General features: G+C 38.9%; 1 protein-coding gene across 6 annotated transcripts in view; it reads right to left on the reverse strand.

Moving 5' to 3' along the window:
* HECW2 (HECT, C2 and WW domain containing E3 ubiquitin protein ligase 2) overlaps positions 1-16,091 on the reverse strand; it is a 397,525-nt gene that overhangs the window by 65,550 nt on the left and 315,884 nt on the right. For all 6 annotated transcript variants that reach the window (XM_054478078.2, XM_063647767.1, XM_063647764.1 and 3 more), the window contains 3 exons: positions 13,553-13,687; positions 9,091-9,193; positions 6,288-6,384 (listed from right to left, as the gene is read on the reverse strand). In XM_054478078.2, the coding sequence (XP_054334053.1) occupies positions 6,288-6,384; positions 9,091-9,193; positions 13,553-13,687 (335 nt within the window). The remainder of the gene's footprint in view (positions 1-6,287; positions 6,385-9,090; positions 9,194-13,552; positions 13,688-16,091) is intronic.

Raw genomic sequence — 16,091 nt, forward strand, 5'->3', positions numbered from 1 at the left:
ATTAGCTGCTTGGAAAGATATTTTAATATACCTTTGGATGGCTTCTAAAACGTTATCTTAATGATACTGCCATGATATTTTGGCCCTCAGTAATTTCCGGCTAAACCTCGAGCCAGAAGGCTCAGTCCTCAGTCTAGGCATGGAGCAGTCAAGGCTGGTTTTATTGAGTAAATGTAAAAGATTTTAGAGAAAAGCTCCCTGTAGGAAACAATGTGAGAGCACCACTAAAAAGCCCTCCTATAAACAAATTAATAGTCGAATTAAAGACGGCCAGGCACGGTGGCCCATGCCTATAATCCCAACACTTTGGGAGGCCCAGGAAGGCAGATCACTTGAGGCCAGGAGTTCAAGACCGGCCTGGCCAACATGGTGAAACCCCATCTCTACTGAAAATACAAAAATTAGCCGGGCGTGGTAGTGCATCGCTGTAGTTCTGGCTACTCAGGAGGCTGAGGTACAAGAATTGCTTGAACCTGGGAGGCAGAGGTTGCAGTGAGCCGAGATTGTGCCCACTGCACTCCAGCCTGGGTGACAGAGTGAGACTCTGTCTGCTCCCCACCCCCAAAAGGAAAAGAGATCCTAGATCCTAGTTGCATTTAAATTATACCCACAGAATCACATTGGTCCATTTATATGCATGATTAATTTCAGGAATAGTGGTTTTTAGAATTAGAGTAAGTTTAGGGGCAAATTACTTTAAACTGAGTCCTTCTGATAGAACAAAGAAGTGAAGGGCAGACTACTAATATAATATTGATTTAAATTTACTGTATGCTTACTATGCTTACACAGTACCAAATGGTTTATACATATATTATTTTATTTAATCTTCAAAAAGATGCTGGAAGTTAGAAATTCCGATCCCCAATTTACAGATGAGGATGACAACTTGGAGGTTGTTTAATGTCTCATTCAAAGTCACCTGGTGGGTAAATTGCAGAGCCAGAATTCAAACCTAGGTCTTTCTGGCTCCAAACCTGAACAAAATCTTAAGAACTATACTCAACTACCTTCTAAGAGCCATTACTGCTGCTCTTCCAGTGAGACAGAGTCTACTATTAGGACTTCCCAATGACCATTACTATGTGGTGTCAATAAATTATTTTAATCAGGTGTCCAGGCACAACGGCTCATGCCTGTTATCCCAGCACTTTGGAAGGCTGAAGCAGGAGGATCTCTTAAGCCCAGGTATTCAAAATGAACCTGTACAACATAGCAAGACTCCATCTCTATTAAAAAAAAAAAAAAACATAAAACAGTTAGCAGGGCAAGGTGGTGTGCTCCTATAGTCCCAGCTACTTGGAAGGCTGAGGCAGGAGGATGGCTTGAGCCCAGGAGGTTGATGCTGCAGTCAGCTGTGATCGCGACACTATACTGCAGCCTGGGCAACAGAGTGAGACCCCCTGTCTCAAAAGAAAAAAAAAGAAAAGGTGTCTTTAAAAATTCAATAATTATCCCTCTGTAAACTGTCTGTAGGAAAATAATAGCCTCAGTCCAGATTTGCTATTATTTAAGTTTGGTACAGCAAAGACTAGAAGTTTGCCATGTTGGTCCAGACATCTGAGTGATAAGTAAACAAATCAGGAGAGGACTAAGGGAGAGAGCTAGGCAGGTCTTAACAGGAAAATGCATACAGATCAGCAGAAGTAAATTCATGCTATTTTCACCAAGTACTTCAGATGTTAACCAAGACAAACATTTCCAGTCTAATATTATATGTAGAAAAATTCATTTGCCACAAAGCTGGAAAAGAAATAGGTTAGCAATTTTGAACACTAGGGTTTATCTTATGAAAGATAGCTTTTGAAACTTTAACTTTTTATTACCTAAAATTCTGTATTGTTTGATAAATTTCAAAATCGGCAATTATTTTTAAAATAAAAAAAATTAAGAGTAAAATTAAACTCTAACAAAACCCCAGGGCTCTTCAAATAGGATAATGAAAGGAAATAGAAGGAAAGGAAAGGAAAGGAAATAGAAGGTTCAATTCTGCATTTGCCTCTGGTGAATCCTGAGACACATATCCATTTGCCTTTTGTGGTTCAGAATTTCTTGACTCCCAAGCTACTGATTTCCTAATAACATAAAATATGGAATGATCGAATCTACCCAGAATGACAAAATTATCACAGATCATGTCCTCATGGTGAGGGGAGTTATATAGGAAGCACTCAAGGAGGAAACAGCCTGCTGCCAAAAATAATCACTGGTGCCTGGGGAGAGCTGGACTAGCAGGGAACAGATTTACTGACTGGACCTAATAATCATATTAGAGGGGAAATTCTCAACTCTTAACTCAGGTTCATAGCCTTTCTCATTACACAGTGCTGTACAAACACCAATACTAAAAATTTTATTGAATTTTTAAATGTGCATTAAATTCACCTATAAAATATTGTTAAAGGTTGTTTTCTAATGAATATATTTGTATTCGTATAAAATGTTAGAACTTTTTTTCAGCTTTTATTTTAATGTCATAGCATACAAACATCTTTCATGAGAACCAGTAGTAGCATATAATAATCCAATGGGGACACTACCCATTTTACAGATGTGGTACTGACTTTTGGAAGCTGATTTTTCTAACAGGGGAAATAAACATCTCCTGAGGTTTGTTTTAAAAAAAAAAGGACCGCAACTTAGTACCATTCACATTTGCGTGATAAATGAATTTATAGGGAGCAGTGATTTAAATACAGCAGTTGAAAGTAAAAGCCATATCACAATGCATGGAAAACCATAGCCACATAGACAGGAAGACACACCAGTGAAGTCTCAGGGAAGAGAAAACTATACATAGATGCAAACTAAATGAATTGCCTGCTATCCTCTGGCTTAGGATGAATCACAAGCAAACCAGAAAACACAAAGTAAAGAGGTATACCTACTTCAATCTCTCAAGGGCTACCACTTTTATCGTTATATTCTGGGAAAAATAAGAAGGAATATTTATCTTAAGTGGTGTGCCGCAGATAAGAAAGGACATATACAAAGCTATGTTGGTACTGGGAATCCTTGCTCCAGGTATGAATATAAGGTCCACAGTGAACTTTGACACATAGATTACTCAGTGGCTCCATTCCATGCATAAATCTGTTATCAAAAATATCATTGAAATAGGAAATTAAAGAAGCTCAACCTATTTCCCACCCCTGTGTTTGTGGGAATGCTCCTCACAACTATATAAAACAGAATGTTCTCTTAGATATACAAACTTCCCCTTTACAATGTTATGATAAGCAAAATATTTAACTCCCAAAAACTTGACAGAAAATGAAAGTGCAGTGTGACACACACTCTGGATAGGAGGAGTGGCATTATCTCATTGATTTAAGTTCCCCCTTCCTTTTACTTATCATGACTGCATCTGCTTCCCATGGTCACATTCTGTAAAGATGGAAATATATTTCATAGCCTATCAAATAATTGCATAAAAATAGATTACCATGTGAATCCTATGCTAGAAGAAAGATTATGCTTAACTGAGGACCCTAGATGCCACTAAAAAAAAAAAAATCTTCAACAATCTTTAGGAGATTAGAGACTTTTCAGACTCTAAAAAGCAGAAAGAAAACAAACAAAATGTGAAGCTACCAACTTGGGCCTGCAGCTTTTCCCTTTGTTAGGATCTGTTAAGATTCTGTCAAGTCATTAAAGACTAATGACAAATGCCCTGTCCAGGTATATTAGATCACCTAATCTCTCTGATGGTGGAGATTTAAAGATATGTTAATACGTATTACACACTAATGTGGAGTGCAGAGAAAAAGTGAAAAACTTCTTGAGTTTCCTCTTTTGTGGGGGATGGGGTACACTTAGAGGAACAGATATTAACTAGTGGTATGTGTTGGTTGGAAGTGGTAGAAGAGAGAGAAAATAGAGTTCTCTTTATTTTGTGATTAGCAAAAGAGGAAGAATTTTGTTTGTTTGTTTCACTTTGAGGTCTAGGATTGCTAACATTTCTAATTAGATCACTGAGGGGCTCCTTTCTACAATTTTTTAAAACTGAAACTTCTTACACAAGATTCTCTAGGGGAACATGGATTACTGAGTGGATGCCATAATAAACAAACATACAAAATCTTCACTTGCATAATTATTATAATTTTTCCGTGGTTAAGAACAGCATGCTTATGTTGGGGAAAGCACTAAGAGTTGAGTCAAATGTTATTAACCATGTGAAACCAGGTGAAACTGGGATTTTTATATGCACAGTGTTTATAGCATAATACTTGAAATTTTGTGTAGCTTCAGCCTTTACAAACTTTAGAAGGTAGTGACAACTTTAAAGACATGAGACCAAGGTCAGGCACAGTGACTCATGCCTGTAATCCCAGCACTTCGGGAGGCCGAGGTGGGTGGATCACCTGAGGTCAGGCATTCAATACCAGCCTGACCAACACGGTGAAATCCCGTCTCTACTAAAAATACAAAAATTAGCCGGGTGTTGCGGTGGGCACCTGTCATCCCAGCTACTCGGGAGGCTGAAGCAGGAGAATCGCTTGAACCTGGAAGGTGGAGGTTGCAGTGAACTGAGATCACACCACTGCACTCCAGCCTGGGCGACAAGAGTGGGACTCCGTCTCCCAAAAAAAAAAAAAAAAAAAAAAAAGACATGAGACCAAGAATATCGTAAGAATATTTGGTAATTTATTTTCAAATCAACAACTATATACATATATATTTTTACATTCAGTATGTGCAAAATGCTATTCTAGATATTTGAACAGTAAAGAGGAAAAATAATGATGAGTTGGATATGATCCCTGTTTGCAAGGCTCTTAAAATCTAATTGGAAAATAACGCATAAGGACTTGAAAAGTCAAATCAAAACACAAAAGTCAGAAAGTCAAACCAGTACAAAGGACAATGTGATATGTTTCATGACTAATCATCAAAATAGTGTCAAGACCAAAGGTTACTGCAGCCAACTGTGCCATCAGAATTATACAGAGAGGTTTTGAAAAAATAATTCTTAGGCTCTACCCCAGACCTCTTGAATTAAATTTCTGGGTAGGGCATGGGAGAACAGGAGGTATAAATTCAGAGAAGGGAGAGGAATTGGAGGAGGCATGACCTGGCATTTTGTATTATATAAAGCTTCCCAGGTGATACTGATGAAAACAGTTTGGCACAACTTAGTGGATCAGTATTTGAAAATCACTGCTGTGGGCCAGGATGGTACCACCAGGCAAATATACTTCTACCAGTAAAGGTGACAACTGGACTTGGGGTTAAGAAAGATTTTCAGGAGAAACTCTTCTTTTCCTATCCCCACTGATGCCTAGCACACTTAGATAGAGAAATACTAGCCTAGATCATGAAAGTGAGAGTCCACAGTGGAGTTGAAAGATTTCAAGGAGGGAAATCTTCTGCTGGGTTTTAGTGGAAAAATCTTGCTTCCCAAACTTAGAAGGAGAGAAAAGCTTGCCAGGGAAGGGGAACAGCATGTATACAGGAAAGTAAAACTGGGCTTGAGAAATGATGTTTTGAAAAGTTGTTTAGAAGAGAGGGCTCATGCAAGAGGAGGCTCAGTTTTAGAGAGTATCAGATTCCCTACTTAGGTTCTAATCTGTTTTTATTATGGAAAAATGTGAATACCAAGTCTGGAACTCTATATATCTCAATTCAATAAACTGTATGCTACTTTTGCTTACTTAAGTTACACTCAAAAAGGTATGTCATTAATTTCATTATAATCTGCACATCTAGGATAAACGCTTGGCTTAAATTTTTTTTTCATATTTCTTTTTTTAAATAGGGTTCTGGGTTGTTTAGTTGATTTTATTCACCTTTATTTTCTTTTTTGAGACAGAGTCTCATTCTGTCGCCAGGCTGGAGTGCAGTGGTGCGATCTCAGCTCACAGCAACCTCCACCTCCTGGGTTCAAGCGATTCTCCTGCCTTAGCCTCCCAAGTAGCTGGGTCTACAGGCACGCACCACCATGCTCAGCTAATTTTTGTATTTTTAGTAGAGACGGGGTTTCACCATGTTGGGCAGGATGGTCTTGATCTCTTGACCTCGTGATCTGCCTGCCTCGGCCTCCCCAAGTGCTGAGATTACAGGCGTGAGTCACCGCGCCCGGCCGATTTTATTCAACTTTTATACTTAATAGAGAGAAGCCAGCACTACAATTCCTGGTGATGATGACAAAATATTTGCATACAAGATGTTTTTGCAAAGGATGTCAGAAAGAAAGAATAAATTTCCAAGACAACTATCAGTACAACTAAGATTTAATGGTTTGTGCTTATGCAACTTGAACCAAATACCAATATTATTGTTACCTGAGTGAGTGATTCCTGGTAAGGTCAGGTTGACGCTCCTGTAGAATTTCAAAGATATTGGGTTGACGTAGAAATGCAACAATCTTGTCATTGTAAGCTGAAAAAAAAAATCAGAAAAGACAACAATTTAAAAAAGAATCTATTATTAGTTTCATGTATATAAATCCAAACTTGTGTGCCCCACTGGGTTCAAGCAATTCTCCTGCCTCAGCCTCCCAAGTAGCTGGGATTATAGGTGCCTGCCACCATGCTCAGCTAATGTTTTTTGTATTTTTAGTAGGGATGGGGTTTTGCCATGTTGGCCAGGCTGATCTCAAACTCCTGACCTCAGTTGATCCACCTGCCTTGGCCTCCCAAAGTGCTAGGATTACAGGTGTAAGCCACTGTGCCCAGCCTATAAATCCAAACTTTTCAAAATCATCTGTTTTTCAGCCAGGCATGGTAGCTCACGCCTGTAACCCCAGCACTTTGAGAGTCTGAGTTGGGAGGATCCCTTGAGCTCAGGAGATTAAGACCAGCCTGGGCAACATAGTGAGAACTTGTTTCTATTGAAAAAAATAAAAATAAATGAAATCTGTTTTTCTGGCTAATATTACTTATACTCAAAGTTATAGTTTGGAACTAGACTGTGCCCACCACTATACGTGCTTACATTCCAATTTGTATCTAACCTTTTATATGATTATTGGACTTAGGTCTGTTAGCTGTGGCTTAATTAAACATTCTTAGTAAACTCATTTGACAAGCCATATTTATTATCAAATGGCAAGATGAGGTCACCAACGAGATTCTAGATCTTGATCATTTTAAGCTTACGAAAATCAGCCTCACAGAAATGACAAGTCAGAAATGAAAAACCATCTTCTGATTAATTAGCAGCCAGCCATGGAGGTAAAGAGGCAGAACTCAATTTGCCAAAATATACTAGTTGCCAGCAACAACTAGGACCAAAATGCAGAGGACAAACTATTCTCAAACTCTACGTGGAAATAAATGCCATTAAGCCACAAATAGCTCTTTACCAAACCAACTATACCAACAGCTACAACACAATCATCATTACGAACCATGAACAAAATGTGTTTAGAAAAATCTAAATCCCAGTCAAGGTTGGCTAAAGAAACTTAAAAATAGTTAATTAAAATTGATTAAGGATACCGTTAATACTTCTTTTGTCAAGAAAATGAATTTGTTTACTTAAGATGATTCATCTTGATTATATTTGTTGATAATCATAAATAGGCACAAATATATTTAAATTCACACAACTAGGACAGAGTGTCTAAATTCTTAAACATCAGAGATTCTGGTATAGGATATTATCAAGATACATGCCTTTCTTTAACAAATAATTAAACAAAAGAAGTATAATAATTCTGTAGAGATCTGCCATTTCCAATCTTACCTGCATCATGTTGCCTATAACATATCTATTTTAGTTATGTATATTTATATATACAATAACAATAACAATTTTAAAGAAATACTATCTGCTAAAGTGGAATACCATTGTCAACTCAAATGTTCCCTAAGTGCACATTTCACTACATATGAATAATGAAGACACTTGGATAATTATTGAATTGGGGTTTATAGTGCATCCGAACTCAGAGCCCACATAACTTTCTAAGCAACAATTTTATAGTGCTTTAAAATTCCATGTGCAGTATTTAGTGTCATATTAGTAATAACATAAAAAAAAACCTAGACTGTTAGACTTCAACCCTAGATTTCTTCTTATCCAGAGGTCAAACTTCTTAGGTCATGGGCATTATATTGAATTTCACAACAATTTTTTTTTTTTTTTAAAGAAAATGTTTTAAAACAAAGATAAATGGAGAGCTGGTCTAATTTTTTTTTTTTTTTTTTTTTTGAGACTGGGTCTTGCTCTGTCCCTAGGTGGGAGTGCAGTGGTGTGATCTCGGCTCACTGCAACCTCTGCCTCCCAGGTTCAAGTGATTCTCCTGTCTCAGCCTCCCGAGTAACGGGGACTACAGGTGCGTGCCACCATGCCTGGCTAATTTTTTGTATTTTTAGTAGAGATGGGGTTTCACCGTGTTAGCCAGGATGGTCTCGATCTGTTGACCTTGTGATCTGCCTGCCTCGGCCTCCCAAAGTGCTGGGATTACAGGTGTGAGCCACTGCGCCCGGCCAACCTAGTTTAATTTAAGATGGAGCACAGAGCCCATATGGCCTCCCACCAGTCTGTCCACTCCACCTGCCTTAGGCGCTCCAGGTTTGGCAACCACTGATCTACTTCAACCTCATCCTTTTAATAACAACTCAAGTTGTTTTATAGGCCTTCCTCCCACACTCATTTATTTTTATTTTACTATTTTAGAGGTTCTTGCTGCCTTCTATTTGTGACAAAAGCCCTTAAGAATGTGCTCTGATTGTTTATTTTGTGAGGCTGCTACAGATTCACACACCATTTAAATTCTTTCTTGGCCTTAAATATATACTAAGTATATGCTAGTCCAAATTCTTAATTTATAATGACTGCATAATATATTACCTTAATAAATTATTTTTCCTTAACTTCAATAATCTAATATGATACCTCTACTCAGGAAAGGTAGGGTGGTATTAAAAAACAATCTCATCCTTTAGGATATTACAAGACAGAAGCCCTTTGAGACTCAAGTCTGTAGGATTTCGTTATACATTTCTTAAGGATAATGCAGCAATTTCTCAATACAGGGCAAAAAGTAGCAGGCTAACAACAGGGGAAGTATCAGCACAGTGTACATGGTACAGATAATGGCACAAAAGGACAGATAATTTCTGGAAAGGGATGACATACCCACTGGAACCATGTCCTGGTACTGTGGCCTACTGACTGTATTGAATGTACTGGATGGCCTGGGAAGAACTGGTGGTCCTGCATGTCGAGAATCTTCTCCTACCTGCAAACAGAAGCATCATTTATGTTCTGCACCAAGAGCCAGAATGCTCTATATCAGCATCGCAAACCAAGTTGTTCAAAATATTAACAATGAGCATGGTGAAGTACCACTTGATCAGAACAGACACCAGCTGTGGGGCTGAAGCAGGGTTCTTAGTTATTGAAAGCCTTGTTTAAGTGGCAAATGGCAGGGGGGAAGTTGAGGCATCCACATTCTTGAGAGGGGCTGGGGCAGTGACTCTTTACCAAGCGGCACAGAAGTAGTTCAATCTGCTTATAATTACTGAGGCTGCAGCAGCTAAACAGCAGACTTGTTCATCAGGACTAACTTCTGCGTTGACAGAGCACAGTCTGCAACAACACAATCAAAGGGAAGACTGAGTGGTATAAAGTGTTTTGGGGCAGTGCCAAGATATTTCTTCTTTTGGCTAAGGCAGGCCAGGGAATTCCCTGGCTCAGCAGAGGAGGGGTTGAAGAGCAGCAATCTTCATGTGGGGTTCCGAGTTATGTGTTATCATCTCCTCAGGAGCAATTTTCCATGTCTATTAGAACACCTGGTACAACAGATCTTTCTGGTTTGAGCCTCCCACACCACGGTCCTAATAGGAGCAGGTGTGGAGGAGCTAAATAGGGTTGTCCTAACCAGAATTATTTATTGCACCTAATATAGATTTAGAAACTCATACACACAAGTAGATAAGCAAAAATACCCATTAACAGCCTTACCAGAAAACTCTAATGTTGTTTTCACTTCTGCTTTAGCATTTTCCTCCATATTACAGAAATCTTTTGAGACAATAGCAGAACAGTAGTACAAGAGAGAATAAGAAAAAATAACATACTGTACTGGATTTATAAACTAGGATTTTGAAAACAGAGTTTTATTCCACCCACTACCATTTGCAGCCCTTTTATCATGTTGCATCATTTGGGTATTTGCTGAGGATTTTTCTAAAGACTCTAATGCTGGAAATATCCTTCCCACCCTCCACCGCTTGCTTGTCCTTCAAGAATGCTCTCACTCATTCTTCAAAGTGTAGTTCAAACAGCCCCTCCTTGACAAGGTCTTCCCTCTCCCTCAAGCCCAAGTTAAATACAACCTCCTCTGAGCTCCCACAGAACAAACAGAACAAGCAGCTGCCATTGTGAACAGTTTATATTATTTGTCAATTATACCTCACTAAAGTTGGAAAGATATAAATAAAAAGAAAAAAACATGATTATCTAAAGGTATCTAAAGGTAAAAAAGAAAATTTACAAAGCATTTTTCATTCATATTTTTATTCATTTGTAGTATGGTTTCATATTTTCCTTTCCTATTAAGAATGCGGGAAATGTGTGGGTCGGGCACGGTGGTGGCTCACGCCTATAATCCCAGCACTTTGGGTGGCCAAGGCGGGCGGATTACAAGGTCAACAGATCGAGACCATCCTGGCCAACAGGATGAAACCCCATCTCTACTAAAAATACAAAAATTAGCCGGGTGTGGTGGCAGGCGCCTGTAGTCCCAGCTACTTGGGAAGCTGAGGCAGGAGAATCTCTTGAACCCGGAAGGTGGTGGTTGCAGTGAGCAAAGATCATACCACTGCACTCCTGCCTGGCGACAAAGCAAGACTCCGTCTTAAAAAAAAAAACAAAAAATGCAGAAAATGTGTTATTTATTTGCATCCCTCATAACAGCAACCACTATGTTTCTTCATTGTAGCAGGTGTTTGGTGTTAACTTGTCAGATGGAAAAGACATCAATATTTTCTACTGAATGGAATATTTGCTGAACGAATATAAGATGGTGGCTCAAATGACTCATGTATGTAACTAGAAGTCTTCTCACCCTGCTTCTCTTGAGTTACTGGCTTTGAGGAATGAATACAGCTACTCTCTGGGGAGCTCTGATCACTAAGTACAGATTGTTAGTCAGATAACTTATCATTTCAACACTCCAATATATACTTTCTCTCCTCACAGTATGTTGTCATGTCTCATCATTTCCCAGAAATGCCAAAGGTCTTCTCCCTGAGACCTCAGTCCTTGCAACCAGACCAGCGGACAGTGGGCAATCCCTCTGACGGGCAGCACTTCAGGATGTGCATGCTTCCAACAGCTGTGTCAGAAAGGACACTCCCCCAGAAGGTTTAACAACGTAGAGGGCTGGACACTCAGTCTGTATGGAGTTATCTCTGGGCCACTGCTCAGTTTCCAGCCATAGGAGGAAAAGTCTTAATGTATCCGTTAGGGTCCCTCTCTCATAAAGGTTACTACTACTAGACCATGAAAATAATTCATGTTTTAAGGTAGAGGGGTTGAAAGAAAATGAAAGTATAGCTATTAATCTCATGCATGTTTTACCAGAAAAATAGTCCTGACTAGACCAAACAGCCAGCTTCATACTGTGAAGTCATGATAAGTTGAGTGGTTAAAGGGCATGGGCTATGCAATAAAATATCAGACAGAGCCCTAGTTGTGCTACACATCGCACACAAGGTCCAAAGGTGAGAGGTCTGTTCTGCTTTTAAGATGAATGTTGTTAGCGTCATTCAGTTCACCACTAATGGGTTACATGACAGCAAGGTAAAGATTTACTAGCTACTCATAAAACATAAATATTTTTGCACATATCTCATCCTGTAATATATTTGTATATCATTTTTATACGAGCTTCTCATGTGTACCCTTCTATATCTGCACTTACAACCAGCAAACACATGATGCATTGGAGCATGTATGCAAATCACCAGGGGAAATTCCAAGAGTAGAATTTTGATGAATCAGATCCAGTTATTTATTGTATTCATATTTTTTCTTATACAAAATATATGGCTACAAAGATATTTGATGTACAATACAATACTGAAAATATGACATGCACATAGACACAGAAAAGGCATGTAAAGGTGGGTAAAGGATCCTAATTCTATTGTCTAAGGGAATTTTCAGAAGCATTGTAAATCAAGTGACGGTATATAATCAAATCATAAGCCCATATGAAGGAGAAGAAAACTTGACTTAAGACATCTCTTTTATATATTGAAGCTGAAAAAGGAAGAAGTGAAACAAGACTTGTTCTTTTTTTTTGGTTAGGGTATTAGAGGGCCCTCGTGTGGTTACCATTGGTCCCTGCAAACCAGTAAAGTAGAGCAGTTTTTAGTAACTCTTAGTTCAGCCCTTTTTCTCCAGGTACATAAAGTATATAAATCAACTCTCTCAAAAATATCCTAATTTTAAAGAATACTAGTGAGTATTCCATAATCCTGTATCCCTGGATGAATATTTTAATGTAATATAGAAAACTTCACTTAAGAAATTCTATCATCTCAGACCAGTTAGAATGGCAATCATTAAAAAGTCAGGAAACAACAGGTGCTGGAGAGGATGTGGAGAAATAAGAACACTTTTACACTGTTGGTGGGACTGTAAACTAGCTCAACCATTGTGGAAGTCAGTGTGGCAATTCCTCAGGGATCTAGAACTAGAAATACCATTTGACCCAGACATCCCATTACTGGCTATATACCTAAAGGAATATAAATCATGCTGCTATAAAGACACATGCACACGTATGTTTATTGCAGCACTACTCACAATAGCAAAGACTTGGAACCAATCCAAATGTCCAACAATGATAGACTGGATTAAGAAAATGTGGCACATATATACACCATGGAATACTATGCAGCCATAAAAAATGATGAGTTCATGTCCTTTGTAGGGACATGGATGAAGCTGGAAACCATCACTCTCAGCAAACTATCACAAGGACAAAAAACCAAACACTCATAGGTGGGAATTGAATAGTGACAACACTTGGACACAGGGGGAGGGGGGAGGGGGGAGGGATAGCATTAGGAGATATACCTAATGTAAATGACGAGTTAATGGGTGCAGCACACCAACATGGCACATGTATACATACGTAACAAACCTGCACATTGTGCACGTGTACCCTAGAACTTAAAGTATAATAAAAATATATATATACATAAAAAAAGAAATTCCATATTTAACCAAGTTACATTCATTTCTTCCTGTGAGGCTGAAAATGGGTGTGCAAATGGGCTTATCATTTTCCTGTCTTGAACATTTTAGTACATTATCAACTCCCTCTCACCTTCCTCTGAGTCAAAAAATCTTAAATTTCTTCAGTTTTGCCTCATATATCCTACCTTTTTAAATTTGTGATTTAGGCTGTATGTATTTCCAGAGAAGCCCTGTCAACATTGGAAAGCTTTTCAGCCTCTAAATCAAACTCAAAAAAAAAAAAAAAAAGAAAGAAAAAATGCTTTAAAAAATCGAATTCCTCAAACCATCACATACTAGAAGCTTCTATCAACCAACAGGTCAGTCCCCAAAATGCATGACTCACCTCACCCGCACTGTGGCTGCGTTGCCTTGTCAGGTGTTGCCGATGAACCAGCGCACTTGTGGGTCTACTGCTCTGAAGTGGGAGCCGGGGATCAATGAAAGTGGTGGTGCGGGAGTTGTGGTCCACAAAGAATGCCTAGGATACAATACACTGAGTCAAATACATGCCGCTCACATGTCTTAGCTGACTTATAACATCAGACGGTCAGGAAAAGACTCACTTCTGAGTCACAATCTTAGCTCTATTTTCTCATAATTTTCAATCTTTGGGGAAATTTCTCCTTACCCACACAGGACAGATCAGATTAGAGAAAGCCAAGCTTAGATGAGATCCAGAACGAAGAGAGCAGGAAGGAACATTATACCTGGTTTTAGGAAATACTCTACGAGGTAGTCACCAAAGATATGATCCGAGAAGGAAGCCAGAAGAATGGACATTTGGGCTTCTCTTAACTGATGGTCTTTGAGCTCTTACTGTCATAGGTGGTTATTATAAAGTTCTTACCACCTTGAAACTTTATTTTATTTTATTTTTATTTTTTTTTGAGACAGAGTCTCGCTCCGTCGCCCAGGCTGGAGTGCAGTGGCGCGATCTCAGCTCGCTGCAAGCTCCACCTCCCAGGTTCACGCCATTCTCCTGCCTCAGCCTCCCGAATAGCTGGGACCACAGGCACCCACCACCATGCCCGGCTAATTTTTTGTATATTTAGTAGAGACGGGGTTTCACTGTGTTAGCCAGGATGGTCTCGATCTCCTGACCTTGTGATCTGCCTGCCTTGGCCTCCCAAAGTGCTGGAATTACAGGCATGAGCCACTGCACCTGGCCGAAACTTTTAAACATCACTGACTTCTCTTTTTTTTTCCTTCTCCTATACAGTAAGCCACCAAATCCTTCTCATTTTCTCACTGTAGTGTCCTCTATTTGTCCCCTCCCAGCCTGAACACCACCCCATTATTTTGGGACTTTATTTTATGTGTGTAAGTACTGGTGGCTTCTCAGCTGCTCCACATCTCTATCACCGTAGTCATTTAACTGGCCCGTTACTATAAGAATATTCTTTCTAAACACTTCAATTACATCACCACCCCAATCCAAAGCTTCTCACGGCTATCCATTGTCCACAGAAAAGACATCCCCACTCTTTGGTCAGTTTTTCATTACTCTTTAACAGTCTGCCCACATGCCTTTCCGGTTTAGTCGCCCATTACACACCCATACAAACTCATCACATACTGTCTAGAACTTTGGGTAAGTCAGTTAAGTTCTCTGAGCTATATATTTCTTACAAAAACATGTCTCCTTCATTCCTAACATTTCTCCCCCATAATGTGTTAAGAGAGTGGAAGCCATGTCTGTCATGATCACTGCAGAGTCTCTCGTAACATGAAATCATGAATGAGCATAAACCATTTACCTCAGCATTGCAGTAAGATGGAATACAACGTAGCAAAGCATTTTTTGGTCTGTTTGTTTAATTCTAAAACTATACAAGTGCTATCTATCATTACCCTTAGGGGCCCAATGTTGTAAGTTTTCAAACTAAAACTGACTCAAGGTAATAATGAAACCCATTATCTTAAATACAATTAGAAATTGTAAGTTTTCCATGATCAGATAGTTAATTAGGTCATCAAAGATGAAAGAGGCTATTAGGAGAGCCAGGAGACTCAGTACCTATAAACCAAGTGTCAAGGCACATGATGTATGCCAAATAACAGGCAAAAAAGAACCGACCTTTCAAACCGATGGAGCTCAGTTAACAAAGTACCTTAACACCTAGAGATGAAGGTATCTAGGCAAATGCCAGAGGCAGATAGTATATTTATGCCTATTTAGAAACCTATTTTCCCATTATGGAACAGAATGTTTCATATGGAACTCTATGTACATCATCAAGAAATGGGGCAGGTCCCATATAGAAAACACTTACATCTTTATAAAGAAATAACTTTAAGCAATGGATGTACCAGAAAACAAAGCAGAAAAATGGACAGAACAGGAATCTTTCCCAGTCCTTTCTCTTACTATCCAATTCTGTGTACAAAAAAATAAAGGTTTTGTGTGAGATTTTGTCATCAGCCTCACATCCTGGGTAATGTTTCCTCTTCACCAACCTTGGGTGAAACATCCTTCTTCTTAGGTCTTGTAAAAAGTACTCCAGTGATAAAACCTGCGTGGACTTGCATTGACAGGTTCTGACCCCAAACGTCACATTGGTCCCATTTGGTTTGTGCTTCTAATACAATTGTCCACTATTTCTGCCACTATTCAAAATGTCATAAAATAGCAATTAAATTATTTTGCACCAATGGATGTGGCTAATACCTATTTTTAAATAATACATATTAGAACAAAACCCATATCCTCTATATGTAAATGGAGAGTAACAAGCTTTTATTACTAACACAATCCTATTAACCATCTACTTTAAGGGAAAAATACAAAGAGCATAAATTAGAATGGCCTATTTACCTAATTTCCTAGGAATGTTTTGAAGGGATGGGTGGTCATTAACGGTACAATGATGCACTTGTAATTA

The sequence above is a fragment of the Pongo pygmaeus genome, chromosome 11, assembly GCF_028885625.2.
Source record: "Pongo pygmaeus isolate AG05252 chromosome 11, NHGRI_mPonPyg2-v2.0_pri, whole genome shotgun sequence".
NCBI lineage: Eukaryota > Metazoa > Chordata > Mammalia > Primates > Hominidae > Pongo > Pongo pygmaeus.